The sequence below is a fragment of the Bos indicus x Bos taurus genome, chromosome 11, assembly GCF_003369695.1.
Source record: "Bos indicus x Bos taurus breed Angus x Brahman F1 hybrid chromosome 11, Bos_hybrid_MaternalHap_v2.0, whole genome shotgun sequence".
Classification (NCBI taxonomy): Eukaryota; Metazoa; Chordata; class Mammalia; order Artiodactyla; family Bovidae; genus Bos; species Bos indicus x Bos taurus.
The window spans coordinates 11,315,821-11,332,380 of record NC_040086.1 but is presented as its reverse complement, the minus strand read 5'-3'; the positions used below and the strand labels follow the sequence as shown (position 1 = coordinate 11,332,380).

The 16,560-nt window shown below is 49.3% G+C and overlaps 1 protein-coding gene across 3 annotated transcripts in view; it reads right to left on the bottom strand.

Moving 5' to 3' along the window:
* SFXN5 (sideroflexin 5) overlaps window positions 1-16,560 on the bottom strand; it is a 126,437-nt gene that overhangs the window by 91,616 nt on the left and 18,261 nt on the right. For all 3 annotated transcript variants that reach the window (XM_027554894.1, XM_027554895.1, XM_027554896.1), the window contains exon 3: window positions 11,759-11,836. In XM_027554894.1, the coding sequence (XP_027410695.1) occupies window positions 11,759-11,836 (78 nt within the window). The remainder of the gene's footprint in view (window positions 1-11,758; window positions 11,837-16,560) is intronic.

Below are 16,560 nucleotides of genomic sequence, written 5' to 3'. Positions count from 1 at the left end.
TTCAGTGGCATTAAGTACATTCACATTGTTGTACAGCCATCACCACCATCCATCTCCAGAATTTTTTCACCTTCCTCAACTGAATCTCTGTACCCAGTGTGTACTAATTCCCAAATCCTCCTCCCCTCAGGTCCAGGGAACTACCATTCTACTCTCTTGCCTCTTTAAATTTAACCACTCTAGGTATTTCATATAAGTAGAATCATACAACATTTGTCCTTCTGTGACTGTCTCATCTTGTGCTATTATGACCCTACTCCAGTGAATGTCCCTGGAGTTACCACTATTATATCAATAATATTTAAAGGAAAAGGATGAATGCATGCAGATATCTCTGGCAGGATACAGAAGAAACTGGTCCTTACTCTAGGGAGAAGTGGGGAATTGGCAGACAGGGAAAGGGAAACATTGTATGCTCTATTTTCTTTTGATGCCTTCAGCATTCAGTAGATTGTTCATGTGTTGGCGGTTTACTCACTAAGCTGTATTCAACTCTTGTGACCCCATGAACTCTTGCAACCCCACGAACTGCAGCCTGCCAGGCTCCTCTCTCTGTCCATGGGATTCTCTGGGCAAGAATACTGGTGTGGGTTGCCATTTTCTCCTCCAGGGGATCTTCCCAACCCAGGGATCAAATTTAGGTCTCCTGCATTGCAGGCAGATTCTTTACTGATTGAGCTACGACGGAAGCCCTTGTTCATGTGTTACCCACCCAAAAATAATTCTTAAAAATTTGAGAGTAACCATTAGAAAAATAGAAATAACATGCACAACTTTTCAGCTCTTATGGTCCTCTATGGCATAGACTGTTAATGGTCCAACAAAACCTATGTCCTTTTCTGCCATAGTAATAGAAAGGTAGAGGGCAGGTGGCTGATCTGCTGCACTACATTTCCCAGCCTCCTTTGCAGGGCAGGTGGTTGGCCTGCTGTACTACATTTCCCAGCCTCCTTTGCAATTAGGCTTATCCTTGTGACTGAGTCCCATAGTGGCATCTGGGAGGAGGTGAGATGTGCCTTTCCCTAGCTAGCTCCTCCCAACCTATATTTTCTATCACCTGCCTGTGAGCCAGAACAACAATGTGGCTGCAGCCCAGCGTGGGCCAGGCAGAGGGAAGAACCCAAGGAGATGGTGGAGAAACATGATGGTAGGAGCCTGGGTTCCTGATTGACCCTGTGGAGCAGAGCCACCTGCCCACCTGGAACTTGAACTATGACATGGGCAAGAGATAAACATCTATCTTATTTGAGCTGGTGTGTTTTGAGGTCATTTCATTACAGCAGTTAGTATAACCTTAACCAAAGTAACCCATCTGGGGTTTGGGGAAAGTGCTTCCCACGCTGTCAGGGAAGCCTCTCCACAGGAGAGAAGAAGGGATGAACACCGAGTCATGTTGAGGTTCTTCTCATGGCATCTGGAAGTGCTCCCACCTCAGGAGGTTTTGGGGTGAGAAGGGAGGGACAGCTCCATCTTAAATTAACTTCCTAGTCATGACCCGACCTCATTTGGGCTCATCCCATCTCCAGGCTGCACCAACAACAGTCAGGGTCACAGATCTGGGGCCTGGCTCAGCCACTAACTTGCCTGGTCTTCCTGTGCGAGTCACCTCACTCCCTAGAATTACATTGTTTTGTTTTTTTACTTAATGAGACAGGAGATGGAAGCCAGTCTCTCCAAGGTCCCTTCCCATCTGATGATGCCAATTCTGGCTTTCAGAGAGCCCAGGACAAGGACTCGGGCCTGATTTTTTGAGTCTGGGTTTTTCCCTGCGACATGCTGGGCCCATGAGTTGAATGCTGGATACAGAAATGGCAGCAGATATCACCCACAAGCCAAGAGCTGGTTGCTAATTTGAAGTTTAATGAGCCAACCCTGCAAACAGGTTACAAGCAAGGAAACCCTGGAATGTAAAGCACTTGATGGAGGCCAAGGAGACATGGTGGGCAGTCCATCCACACTGAGAATCTAGAACAGGGAGCCCCCTGCGTCTTCTTGTCGATCCACTGCAGCAGCTCCATTTTAAGCTACAATTCCTCAGTGTGACCTGGTCTCCTTTGGGCTCAGTCATCTCCCTCTGTGTTTCTGGCTGAACATTAAAATGCATAGCCCCAATCCCTTGGAATTTACTGGTGCAGCAACAACCAGTGTGGATGTGAGACTTTCGACCTTTCTTGATTTCTCAGCTTGCAGAATGAGGACACAGAGGACGTGGGGAAACAGCCTGGGAGAAAGGTTGCTGGAACAATGCAGACGTTTGCTGATTTCAGAAATGGCTTAAGTCTCAGCTGAGTTGCCATTTGAACTTATCAGAACCCAGTGCGGAGGCCAAGCGAGGGGCAGAGGGTGGGCCCCAAACAAACTTCAGGGGGAGAAGCCCCTCCTTCTCAGGGCAGAGACCTCCTATGCTCAGACCTCAGATGGAGGAGTCACTGCCCAGGCCTTGTCCCCAGTCTGACTCCTTCCGCTTCCCCTCTCCTCTTTCCAAGCTGCTTCTCCAAACCTCTGAAGCAGCAACAACAGAGCCTATTTATAACAACCTCTAAAAGGTAATTAAACAGAGCCTGAAAGGGATCCTTCTATAAGGCAGAGGATGCCTTCATGACACAATAAGAAATCTTCTTAATTCATCATTTGGGCCAATCCTATTACTTCTCACCATTAACTTTGTTGCCATGGTTACTCCCAGGTAATATGTACAAATGCAAATCTACGTGGGGCAAAAAATGGGCCAATTCTACAGATGAAAGGAGACAAATATCCCCCCTCACTCTGCTACACAACACACATGAGCAGTCACGACTTCCATGTACACACAGTTTCTCTCTAGTAAGAGGCTGGAGCCTCTAGTCAAACCCTCTTTTGTGAATTGGAATTACAGATCTCCCACTTGCTAGCCATGTGACTTGGGGCAATTTACTTGGAGATGCGGGTTCAAGCCCTGGGTCAGGAAGATCCCCTGGAGAAGGAAACGGCAACCCACTCCAGTATTCTTGCCTGGGAAATCCCATAAACAGAGGAGCCTGGCGAGCTACAGTCCATGCAGTCACAAGAGTTGGACACAACTTAGGGACTAAACAACAACTTAATTTTTTGAGCCTCCATTTCCTCATTTGTAATATAGGAATATGAATACTTACTTTCATGCTTATTGTGATAACTAAAAACAATTCATTTATCCAACAAATATTTATTGAGCACATATTATGTGCTGGGCACCACTCTAGGCACTAAGAATATATCAAAAAAAAAAAAAAAAAAAGAAATCTCTGGTTTTGTGGAGCTTACATGATTGTGGAGACAAACAATAAACAAAAAAATAATAAAAAGTAAATTTGCTCATATGTGAGAAGGATGAGTGCTTCAAGAAACACGGGAAAGTAGAACAGAGTAAGGATAGGGAGAGTGTGCTGGCAGCAAGGATGGATTTTTAAAAATTTACTGTAGTGGGGTCCTCACGAAAGGAGGGGGTGAAGGATGGAGAACATTCAGGAACACGATGACATGACCAGGGTCACAGCTTCTGTCACAGTGGGGACAGAAAAGAAAAGGCTAGGCTGGAGCTGGGCTGGAAGAGGGGAGGGAGAGACACAGGCTGCATCCTCCACCCCCAGAAGCGCCTCTACTCCTTGGATCCCTTCGCTGGCATTTGGGGCTGGGTAATTCTTTGTCATGGGGGCTGTCCTGTGCGCTGTAGGCTGGAGTTGGGCTCCCTAAAATTCCATCTCTTGTCCTGCCTCTGGTTCTAGTGGCTCCTTCTTTTGCTCCCCCAACTTTTCTTTCCCTGGACAGATTCTCAAGTAGGATGATGTTTAGTAAGGGGGTCAGGGTAGTTTTCATTGAGATGGCTTTAGAGAAAATACCTGAAGGAGGAAGTAAGCCATGCAGATACCTGGTAGGAGATTTTTCTGTCCAGCAGAACAGCCAGTGCAAAGGCCCTGAGGCAGAGTGGGCCTCCCAGCCTATCTGAGGGACAGCAAGGAGGCCTGTGTGACTGACGTGGGCTGAATGAGGGAAAGAGCAGTAGGAAATAAGATCAGAGAGGAATTGGGGCTTTGCAGTTTGTGCTGAGGACTGTGGCTTTTACTCTGAGTTTTTACTATAGAGTGGTCCTTAACAGGAGGGCAATTTTCCACCCAGGGGCCATTGGGAAATGTCTCGTTGTCATGAATTGGGAAGGAATGCCATTAGCACACGGTGGGTAGACCAGGGGTGTTGCTATACGTCCTACAGTGCACAGGGCAGCCCCCATGACAAAGAATTACCCAGCCCCAAATGCCAATCGTGCTGAGTCTGAGAAACCCTGGGGCAACAAACCCTGGAGCAGTTTCACAGGTCAGTCTGAGTGCTGTACTGGGAATGGGCAGAGGGAGCCCAGGTAGAACAGGAAGACCACCCAGGAGGCCACTGCAAGACCCAGCCTGGAGATGCTATACAGCACCCAGTACCACAAATGTAGTATCATACAAATGCTTCAGCTAATACTGATCACTTGCCTGTTTTGTGCTAATAATAAGGGTCAGCTTGTAGCTGCCCCAGAGGTGCTGGGTGCTGATCAGGATCCCAGAGGCCAGGGGTCAGGGCAAGTGGGGGGTGGGGGGCGGTGTCAGTCAAGCTTCTGATAGACAGTCCTGCTGATACCCAGAGAAGATTCAGGGTGCAAGTATTTTTAACTCTCTGGTATCTTCTCTGCTATTTTCAGCAAAACCCAAACACAGCTGACCCCATTTCTGCTCTGCCAGGGGAGGAGACCAGCAGGATCTCTCACATCTCAGCTGCCCTTTCGCCTTGGCAGGTTGCAGGCAGAACCCATCCTTCATGGGACCCCTGGGCAACCACTGTGCTGGGTGCTGAGCAGGCACCAAGTAAGGCGGGCTGGCTCCCAGCCTCTGGGGGTGTGGAATGATGGACCAGAACCGCTGCTCAGAAGCCGACAGTGGCTCCCTGCCCCCTCACTTCTGACCACCCCCGCCGCTCCCAAGCTGGTTTCCTTTCAGCACTTTTCCCTCCCCATATACCTGGTACAGAAGGATCCAACCACAGTTCCACTGTCCTGCTCCCCTCTTACTCCAGGACAACACAACCAGCATCTCTTCTGGGTTCCAGAAACTTTCACAATCTGGCCTGAAACTTCCCAACTTCCTCTCTCACCTTCTGTCCCTCTCTCATCACCCACTTTCTCTCCCTCTCTCTCCACTCTACTTCCCAGCCTTCGTCTGCAACTTACAGGGACGACCCTCTCATGCCTTGGGTCTCTCTAAATTCTACGTCCAACTGCTTGTGTCCTCCACGAAGCCTTTCCTCAGCACCTGTGTTCTCAGGAGTCTCTCGCCGCTGAATTCCTACTACCGCAGCCTAAATCCTGCCTCCAGCCACCCCCTTACGTGTGCGCCTGCGTGGGAGCTGGCTGCGTGAGGGCAGGAGCCTCCCAGTGCCCACCTACCACTGCACCTCTCATGTACCAGGTGTTCCACAGATGCCCACGGCCTGGCCTGACAGGGTTAACTGCACAGTGTGACTGGGGCTAAGAGACCTGCACACATGCCAAGCCCCTCTGATGGCACTTCTACCCCACCCGCCCACTCTGCCTGTTAGCACACACATTCCACTCCAGAGTATTACCTTCCCTTCCAAATCTATCTTCAGACAGTGAGTGAAAAATGGGCATTAGATCTTCCAGGTCCAGTGTCCTTGTCCCACCACACATTAGTTATGTAACCTGAGATAAATTTTGTAATCTCTCTGAGCCTCAGTTTTCTTGCCTGTAAAATGGGATCAATATAGGCATCAACCAAACAGGGCTTCTGTGAAGATTAATTGAGAGAATACATATAAAGTGCAAATATTTAGCATGGCTCCTGGCCTTTGGTGAGCTCACAGTGAGTGGTGACTCATTACCATGGGGGTCTTCCATATTGAACCCCACCCATCTCCATCCATACCAAACCATCCCAGCAAAGCCCCAGCCTACAAAAAGCACACAGCACAGCACTCAGAAACTTAGCTGCCTGGGCTTATGTATTCGCTCTCATCTATGGCTTTGTTGTTTAACTGATAGCTGCAATCTTTATTAGGGTTCCTAGTACATCAAATATATACCTGTCAAGCCCAAAGAGTAATTTGTACTTATTTTTATTTTACTGTTAGGACTAACTTTTCACTGGTACAGCAACCTTTCAACAAGTTAACAGTCTCTGGAGGAGATATCAGCCACCCACTAACCCAGGTCATCAGGTGTGAATAAACTCTCAATCTGCTTGTAGCCCCCTGGTGGGATATTGTAACTGGAGGGCAGATTAGGTAACAAATTAGTGCATAAGATACCCAGTGGTGCCCAGACATTGCATCAGGCCCATAGGCATCAGCACACAGCCACAGGCTTCTGAGTCACATGCCACCAAAATGACATCAGGGGAGGCACAGAGCCCAAAAGCACACAGGCTGTCCAGACTGAGGTCAAGAACCATCCCAGCCTCTTTAGACAGCACCGGCATGACCTTTGAGCAGGGCAAGCCTGAACCAGGGATGGGGACTTTGTGAATTTCTGATCCCTGAAGCTCCCCAGATCCTGAGCTGGTATGTCACTACCTGCTCTTGCTGTGGCCGTGGAGGCTGGTGGGGGCCAGGGCTCCGTAGACAAGGTCCAGGAGGTACTGGGAGAGCTGCAGCAGAGCCCAATCCTGATGTCTGGGGAGCCAGGAGGGCGTGGGGATGGGGGCTGAGCCGTGGACTCACACTGGCCTCCAGAGGGACGCCGCAGGCATCACCAACTGGAGCCAGAATGGGGAGGAGCGGCTAGTGCAGGTCCCCCCACCCTCCCCCAGCTAGTGCAGGTCCCCCCACCTTCCCCCAGCTAGTGCAGGACCCCCCACCTTCCCCCAGCTAGTGCAGGTCCCCCCACCTTCCCCCAGCTAGTGCAGGGTCCCCACCCTCCCCCAGCTAGTGCAGGTCCCTCCACCCTCCCCCAGCTAGTGCAGGTCCCCCCACCTTCCCCCAGCTAGTGCAGGACCCCCCACCTTCCCCCAGCTAGTGCAGGGTCCCCCACCCTCCCCCAGTGAGTGCAGGGTCCCCCCAACCTCCCCCAGCTAGTGCAGGACCCCCCATCTTCCCCCAACTAGTGCAGGGTCCCTCCACCCTCCCCCAGCTAGTGCAGGACCCCCCCAACCTCCCCCAGCTAGTGCAGGACCCCCCACCTTCCCCCAGCTAGTGCAGGACCCCCCACCTTCCCCCAGCTAGTGCAGGGTCCCCCACCCTCCCCCAGTGAGTGCAGGGTCCCCCCAACCTCCCCCAGCTAGTGCAGGACCCCCATCTTCCCCCAACTAGTGCAGGGTCCCTCCACCCTCCCCCAGCTAGTGCAGGACCCCCCCAACCTCCCCCAGCTAGTGCAGGACCCCCCACCTTCCCCCAGCTAGTGCAGGGTCCCCCCAACCTCCCCCAGCTAGTGCAGGGTCCCCCCAACGTCCCCCAGCTAGTGCAGGACCCCCCACCTTCCCCCAGCTAGTGCAGGGTCCCCCCAACCTCCCCCAGCTAGTGCAGGGTCCCCCCAACCTCCCCCAGCTAGTGCAGGACCCCCCACCTTCCCCCAACTAGTGCAGGGTCCCCCCACCCTCCCCCAGCTAGTGCAGGACCCCCCCTTCCCCCAGCTAGTGCAGGGTCCCCCCACCCTCCGGGCTTCCCAGCTGCCTGGAGGCACATGAGAGCTTTCGGGATAGAAAACAAAGCGGGCCCAGAAAACAGGACAGGCAGCTTTAAGCTTCTGAAGGGAACAAAGAGAGGAAACATGGCCTCATTTCCCAACTCTTGAAAACTGGAAAGAGTCCCAAGAGGAAAAGCCAGGCTGGAGGGGAGCTTGGGCTGAGAGCAGACACAGGGGCAGGAAAGGCCTGGAGGCTGGACTCCTCTGGTCTGTGAGGAGCTGCCAGGGTCCGAGGACCGGCCCCCCACCCTAGAGAGGGGTGTGTCAGGTCACACCAGCGGGCTCCTCGGTGCCACAGCCAGAGGGCAGCACTTCGCTCAGGAATAAGGACATCCGGCCCTGCCCTGTCTGCTGATGGCTGCTCCCAACCAACTCAGCAGGCAACACAGGCTCCTGAAGATAGACCTTGCATAGCCAGCACTGCAACATCATGCATCACTTCAGGGGCCCCGCACAAGGGCATCTGGCCAAGGAGCTGCCTCTCTTGGCACCTCTGCCCCCTCTCCATGTGGCAGGCTGCTGTCCAGCACATTGGCCTGTCCCTTCCTCTAGGGGCCATCTTCCTCTAGGGGCCGTTCTCTCTGTGCTCAGGATGTTTTTCCTCCGCCCCTTCCCAGCGCCCCCTCCTCACTAATCCTTGGTCATCCCTCAGTCTTAGGTGAGAAATCTCTTCCAGACTCCCTGCTTCTGGTCAGGTGACTCCTCTGCTCTCCCACGGCATCATGTATTTTCACTGTCGTGGCCTGGATTCTGGGGCGTCCCGGGGGCAGGACCCTCCTCCAGCCTCTCCCCTGCTCTCCCCCAGCTCCTAGCACCAACACTGGCCTGGAGATGCTCCATAAATACATAGCAAAATAAACTGGATTGGGGAGGGCTGATGGCTTAGCCACCTGGCCCAGGGAACACCCAGCCAGGGACCAGCGGGTCGCGTGGACTTTGTGCCTAAAGGTGTGAAAAGGCAGGGCGGTGCCTCACAGTCACCAACAGAACAGAAGAGACTACAGCACAGGAAAACGTGTTTCTGGACGGAAAATAAGCAGAGTTTTAGGAACTGATCCAGCAGAGAGAAGGAAGCCATCCCTCAATGCCTGCAGAAGCCACACTTGAGAAGCCAGGCCATCACCCCCAGGATGCCAGCGAAGTTCAGGACTTGGAGGGCCCAGGCACCCCAGGAACAAAGGGCTAATCATAGGGCTAAACAGAAGGACTTGGTTGAAAATCTGAATTCAAAGCAGTAGGACCCCTCGGCCTTCTCCACACAGCAAGGGGGCTCTCACCACCCTCGTCTGTGTCCCCCAAACACTGGAAGGTTATCAACCTTCTGGAGAAACGGAATCCAAGTGACTCCAGACTTGGGAACACTAGCCCAGTGGAAAGAGGGAGCTGCTGCTGCTAAGTTGCTTCAGTCGTGTCCGACTCTGTGCGACCCCATAGACGACAGGCCACCAGGCTCCCCCATCCCTGGGATTCTCCAGGCAAGAACACTGGAGTGGGTTGCCATTTCCTTCTCCAATGCATGAAAGTGAAAAGTGAAAGGGAAGTTGCTCAGTCGTGTCCGACTCTTAGCGACCCCATGGACTACAGCCTACCAGGCTCCTCCATCCATGGGATTTTCCAGGCAAGAGTACTGGAGTGGGGTGCCATTGCCTTCTCCGGAAAGGGGGAGCAGGTGAGGCTAAAAGCAGAGAAATCAATGAAAATCTGCAAAGTGAATATCGGGGCTTCAGCCTTGCTCCTCTAGTTGGCTTCCAGAATGCAGAGGTGAGAAGATACTGTATTTACAAAATAGGAAGAGGATCCTGCTGAAAGGAATAAAGAAAAGAAACAACCAAATAGCTCTCAGAAATTAAAATTTGTACTAGCTGAAGTTAAAAATCCGATAGACACGTTGAAAATAAACTGAAGGAAATTTCCTGTAAATCCAGACAGAAGGAAAAAGTGAAAGAATAAAAGAGAAGAAAAGGATAAGAAAATCTGAGTATCAATCTAAGATGTTGAATATTTGACTAATAGGAATTCCAGAATGAGAAGAAATTATCAAAGAAATAGTATAAGAAAAATTGCCAGAACTGAGAGACAGGAGTCTTCAGATTGAAAGAGGTCACCAGAAACCCAAAATAATGAATTTTAAAAGACATAGCATTGTGGAATTTCAGAAATAAACCATATACATAGAGAGGAGATCCTAAACATTCCCAAAGAGAGAAAACAGGTCACTTGCAAAGAATCAGGAATAAAACAGCACTGGATTTTTCAAAAGCTAGACTAGAAGCCAGAAGAGCAATGTCTTCAAAATTCTAAAGGAAAATGTTGTCAACCTAAAAATTGGAATTTTCTCCTCAGCCAAACTGTCAGTTAAAGCTGAGTACAGAATTACAATTACAAATTACATTTTTTTCAGATATAAAAGGACTCCAAATTTTCTTTCCACTTACCCTTTTTCAGGGAGCTACCAGAAGAGGTCTTCCACTGAAATGAAGGTGTACACCAAGAGGAGCTGAGGGAACTGTGCCCCAGAATTGAAAATTTCAGGGGAAAATATGGAAGTGAAAAGGGCTTCCCTTGTAGCTCAGCTGGTACATAATCTGCCTGCCGTGCAGGAGACCTGGGTTCAATTCCTGGGTTGGGAGATCCCCTGGAGAAGGAAATGGCAAGCACTCCAATATTCAGGTTCCTCTGGCCATGGGAAATCCCATGAGACTGGCTGGCTACAGTCCATGGGGTCACAGAGTTACATACAACTGAGCGAGTAAACCACCACCACCATTAAAAATATCAAAAAGCTGCTAGAAGATACAGTAAGAATTAGAGATGGTACAAAGAAAACTCTGTCAGGGAGAAAAATGAGGTAATTATTAAATCCAGATAAAACATAAAGTCAAAAAGGAGAGGAAACATAATCATATACAACAAAGTTGTAGTATTGCTCATATAATTGTCATAACGTGAATATTGAATATCCATAGACCCCAAAACTATGATAACTATTTTGGGAGGGTGATGAGGGTAGGGGAGAGAAATGTGTTTATGGAGGTAAATAATAAGAGAGATGGATCCTCAACTACCACACAAAAGAACTAGTTGAGAAATAGCAGTACAGATACGCTTAGTTTGAAATACAGATTTCTATCTGAAGAAACAGCTAACAGCATTTGCTTCTGGGGAAGAGAAATGGGAACTGGGGAGAGATGGGGCAATACACTATTTTTCCTCACAAGTGTTTTCGTGCTATTTGACTTTTTGAACTTTGAAAAAAAAAAACTGTGAGATTAATTTTTAATAGCTTTTAAAATAAAGCTTATGAACAAAAAGAAAAACTTCAGCACATTAACCATCTGTCTCTACAATCACTAGAGCTGCCCTATACTACATCTCCCTACCTTCCCCCCAAATCAGACAAAACCATCAACTTTTCAATTAGCTCTAGTTCAAGTTTCTACATGATATTAACAAAACAGAAATTGCAGTGTCTTAGCCTAATTCCATGGAGAAGGCAATGGCACCCCACTCCAGTGTTCTTGCCTGGAGAATCCCAGGGACGGGGGAGCCTGGTGGGCTGCCGTCTATGGGGTTGCACAGGGTCGGACACGACTGAAGCAACTTAGCAGCAGCAGCAGCAGCCTAATTCCACACTGTCTCCTCCATGTTTCTCATCCTCAGTCTAAACTTCCGGATAGTGGTATGCTGGTGAGTATTTTTGAGAAAAAAGTCCTGATTTATAGTATCTATCAATTTCCATGGTGTAAATTCTCACATTGTGGCTGATTTCAAGTCATCACTGCGGTGTCACTGAATGTGGAATTGGGAAAAGATGCACATGTCAGCGCCAGCAAATTATTGCCTTAGGTTTCTCTAGTCTTAGCAGCCTCCATACTTCCCACCAGAGCAGCTTACAGGAGGGCCCTGAGTATCCCCTCCAAAACCCACAAGTCCACAGGAGATGTAGCAGCAGTAAAAGTGGATTCTGGGGGGAAGAGAAGCGGTTCTGGCTGCAGGGCAGGGATAGCGAATTTGCCACCTTCCTTCCCTGCCACCATTCCCCCACCCCACTTCCAGAAGAGTTACCTGCTCATTGGTAACCCCCGGGCGCAGGGTCCCATGCTTATAGTCTTCCAGCAGTTGCACAGCCTCTCTGAGACGTCTCTGCAGGCAAAGAAAAGGGATACTGAGGGGCACAGATCCAGGGCTCCAGCAACACTTTCCCTTGCAGGGGTGCATCAGTATTGACCCAGCACTGACCATCTTCACAGTGTGCAAGACCTGCCCTTCAGTTTATGGGACACACGCAAAACAATAAAGAAGACTATAGCCTAAACGTCCTTTCACAGGGCAATGGATAAACGTTTGCCATTTACCCAGTGTAATAATACTATACACGTTATTCGGTGGTTTAAAAAGTAAAGTAGATCTCCATGGCCATATCTCCAAGGTATTTTTTTAAGCGTGAAAGAAATTGCAGAGGCGTATGATGCCATTCATTGTACCAAACAAACAACACACACAGAAAACAGTTTTTCCTATGAGAATATTTATGTGAGTAAATGTATCAAAAAAGCTCTAAAAGGAGACCCGTCAAACTAGTGACAGAGGTTACCTTGAGGTAGGAGGAAAGAGTTCAGATTTGGCAAGTGGCGTTGGAAGAAATTTTAGTCTTAATTGTAATATCGCAAGTTTTTATAAAGAGAACATATTTATGTAATACTTATATAATTTCTTCTCAACATTTAAAAAACACTAGCAGAGATTTACATACTCAAATACATATGGCTACAGTAACTGATGGGGAAAAAATAAAAGAGAATAGAATTGTATGATTTTTAAAATCTTAAAAACTAGAGACAGCAACACTGAGAGAAGGCAGTCTTTGTCCACCGAAAAGACTTGTATAAGAATATTCATCGTGGCACTCTGCAAATAGGCCCAAACTGCAAACAACTCAAATGTCAGTTGACAGACTGGGTAAGTATACGCACACAATGAAATATTACACAGCATTTAAAATGCAAACTACAGATATGTTACAATCGGATAAATCTTCTCAAGAATGGCACCCTGATATCTCTCACTCCATGTTCTTCTAGAACTTTCCCACATCCCCCATCCAGAGGTAGAGTCTATGTCCCTCCACGTGATTCTCGGCAGGCCTTTGTGACTGCCTTAACAATAGAGTGTTGCCAAGGTGAGGTTGTGTGACCTCTGAGGCCAGGCCATGAAAATGCCTTGCATTTCTACCTGGCTCTCTTGGGATGGTTGCTTTCTTGAAACTTAGCCATCACATTGTAAGGAAGCCCAAGTAGCCTATGAAGCGACCCATGTGGATTAAGAACTGAGGGCCTGGCCCACAGCTCCAGCTAAGTGACCAGCTAATGGTCAGCAACAATTGGCCCTCCATGGAAGTGAGCCATCTTGAAACGGACCTTCCCCCCCGTCAAGCTGCCTTAGCCAAGGCTGCGAGACAAACCATCCTCTCTAAGTCCTGTCAAAACTGAAGGTCAGTGAGCAAAAGAATTACCTGTTGTTATTTCAGGCCATTAAATTTTAGGGTGATTTGTTACATGATAATAGAAGGCCAATTCACACAATGATGAGCAAAAAAGGCAGATGCAAAAAGTATATATAAATTTCAAAAACAGGTCAAACACACCTATGGTGGTAGATGTCATTATGGTATTACCTTTGTGAAGGTGGGTGGGGGTGTTGATTTGGAGAGGGCATGAGGAACCCTCTGGAATAATGGAAATGCTCAATGTTTTGATCTGACTGGTAGTTACACAGTATAAACGTGTGTCAAAATCCATCAGGCCATACACTTTGGATTTATGTATTTTGCTGTATGTATGGTATATCCTTTTTTAAAAAAAAAATCAATAATAAATAGACAACAGTGAGAGAAGGCAGCCTATGTCCAGGTCAGATGAGGAACGGTCATCAGGGATGCTCATGATGAGGGAAGAAACCCAGGGAAGCCACCCTGTTCCACTTTGACCAAGGGACAAAGTTGGCTAAGGATGGGAGTGCAGAGAGACCTCCACAGAAGTCCCTGGTCCAGAGGCAGGATGCAGCTCCAGGGCGGGTTGCCCCATGGGGCGTCTTCTGAGCAGGCCGACAGTGGTCGCATAGGATGGGAAAGGAACAGCCACCTCCCGCACTAAAACAGCAGGACTAACCCCAGCCCAGACAAGCCAATTGGGCTGTCAGGAGGCCAGGAGAACTTCTTACTTGGGACAGCCCGACTGCTGTAAAGTACTGCCTCTTCCCTTTCAAATATATGTCTATCAATTTCTGAATTCCAGAGTCCTTCCCCAGAATCTCTTTGCTTTCAAAGTAGAGACAACTTTGAGTTGGTGTTTTTTCCAGGTGTAATCCACTCTGTTTAGAAAAAATGTCAGAAAAATCGAAAGCACTCACAAAAATGTTGTAATCACCTGTAAACATACCACAGAGATAACCACTGCAAAAGTTATTATTTTCCTTCTAGACTTAATACATTTGCTTTTCATGTTGGTTGATTGCTCTAACTTGCTTAAGTTCAACAGAAAGTGAGCAGGTCAGTATTTGAGGCCAGAGTTTAGTTAGACCCTTGCTAACTAGTCTCTGCAACTGCCCCCCAAATCCTCCTGGTGATACAACAAGCTGCCCGCTCCAAGCCTGCTTCCTGCCAGCCTCAGCCTTGGCCCCACAATAAGTGCTCTACTTTCCACCCTGAATGGTGAATGACCCCGTGTTCTCATTATGTTCCCACTCCAGGGATTCAGTTCCTCTAACAACCTGGCCAGATTCCATCTCATTCCACACAGTCATCAAAGGGAGGCCTCTTGCCACAGGATTAAGTTCCAAAGAGCCCTGATCTTGGCGCTCATTGAGAAAGAACCAAATCCAAAGCTTCCGGAGATAGGCCTGCTAATGCAGGACTGGGACAAGCTAGCATGTGCTTGTCTGCCTCTGGGCCTTGCTAAGCCTCAGCTTGGCCTCCTAGCTCAGAGACTGAGGGATAGCGCTCCCAGCGCCTCTGTGGGACAGGAAAGGCCTCGGGCCTTGCCTTGAGAGGTCCCTGAGGGCTGGCTGTTCTGGGAGCTGGACTTCTCACAGCAGAGAAGGGAGCCATTTTCAGGGAGCCTTGAGGGATAGGAGGAGAGTCTCTCTGCTTGAAGTCCTCCTCTCACCCCGATGCATTACACACTTGACAGAAAAGCCCTGGGCACTTGAAGGATGGGGAAAGCAGGAGGCCAGTGGCAGGGTGAAATTTGCAGGAAGTCTTTTCAGTCAGGAACAAACAGGCAGCTACGCCCTGAATGCTAAGATGGTGAGGGGCCCAGCCGGCCTGGAGACAAGGCTGCAGGCCCTATTCTGGAGCCCTGGGCTTGGGGACGGACAGCCCAGGTTGCTGCTTCCCCGACTCCATCACCTGCCTGCCAGAAACTGTCGCAGCAAGACTCTCTTCTTGTATCTGATGGGCATGATCTCCAGAAAGTCTCTCTGCGGACAGGCATCTGGGAGGTCTGCTCCAGGGCAGAGAATTTGAACAGAGGTCCCGCCCCAAAGCCCCAGGGGGAGGAAGGAAGCCAAAGGGCAGTCCTGCAGTGTTAGGGTGGTGGCAGAGCGGGCAGGAGACCCTGGAGGACAGGAATGAGGATGTTGGAACACAGGACGGAAAGGCACAAAATGGGAAGATGAGGAAAGTCATCAGAAGCAAAGCTAATCTCTTTGGAGGGAAGAGGTATACCTTAGCCAACCCCCAAACTAAATGCCCACAGTATAATCCATGCCTGGCTAGGGAGCATGTCTAAATGATTTGAATATTTTATTTATTATAATGTTTAATATGTTAAGATATACAATGGGCGTGACAGCAGTGGGCCAGGAGGTGAGGATTACCCAGAAACATTTCACCCCTACTTGTGATAAAGGCCACCCACTTTTCCTGCAGGCCCTCACCCCTGATCTTTCCTATACCACCCCACCACCCTGGGTTGTCTGTCCCCACCCATGTCCATCCTTCAAGGCACAGGGCCATATTCAGGAATCTTCCAGAAAAGTTCCCTCTGCCCTCTGAACACTCAGAGAGCATTTGGTTTGCACCTCTTTGAGGTCCATGGTCACTCACCACCACGTGCCCCTGTTACCTGTCAGAGACTGCAGGGTGCAGGGAGCAGGAGGCTGCTGTAGGTTATGTTGGCTGAAACGCAGGGCACTCCTACCCCAGTCCATCACCAACATGGGGCCACACATAATGAGCACTGATAAATATGAGGCTGCTGGGAGGAGAGGTGAAGGGTATAATCAGGGTTAGGGACCAGGTTCCAAAGCAGCAGGCCAGAGGCCCTTGAGAGCTATGCTGGTTCTACGGAATCGTGGGATTCCAAGAGACCATGCCCTGTTCACACAGGATGTGGATGACAGTATCCCTCTGTGAGTGTCTACTGAACCATGTGGACATTCCTTTCTCTGAGACAGCTGGGGTCCGAGCAGGAAGGGCATTTTGATGCCCAGGGTCACAGAGTGGGTGGGTGTCATCTAGGAATCTCAAGTCCCTGCATTCCCAGCTCTGGGCCATTTCCATGAGACATGAGCATGGAAGAGCCTCCTGTCCTCCAGATGGTCAGTAATTGAAAGAGGGGTGGTCTCCCAGAGAAACCATAGAAATGCTTGCATCCTGAAAAGCCGATGTCAACGGTGGCCAGGTACCCCACATAAGAAAGGGAAGGGCCTTCTTTATTTTCATTCAAAGGCAAGCCCAGTTGCTGCTGCGTGTTTAGCAAAAGTGGGTACAACTGAGACCTGGACATTTCAGGCAATCAAAATTTGGGAGTCCCACTTAAAATAGGTGGGGGGAGAAGGGAGGAAGGGAAGGAGAGAGAGGAAGAGGG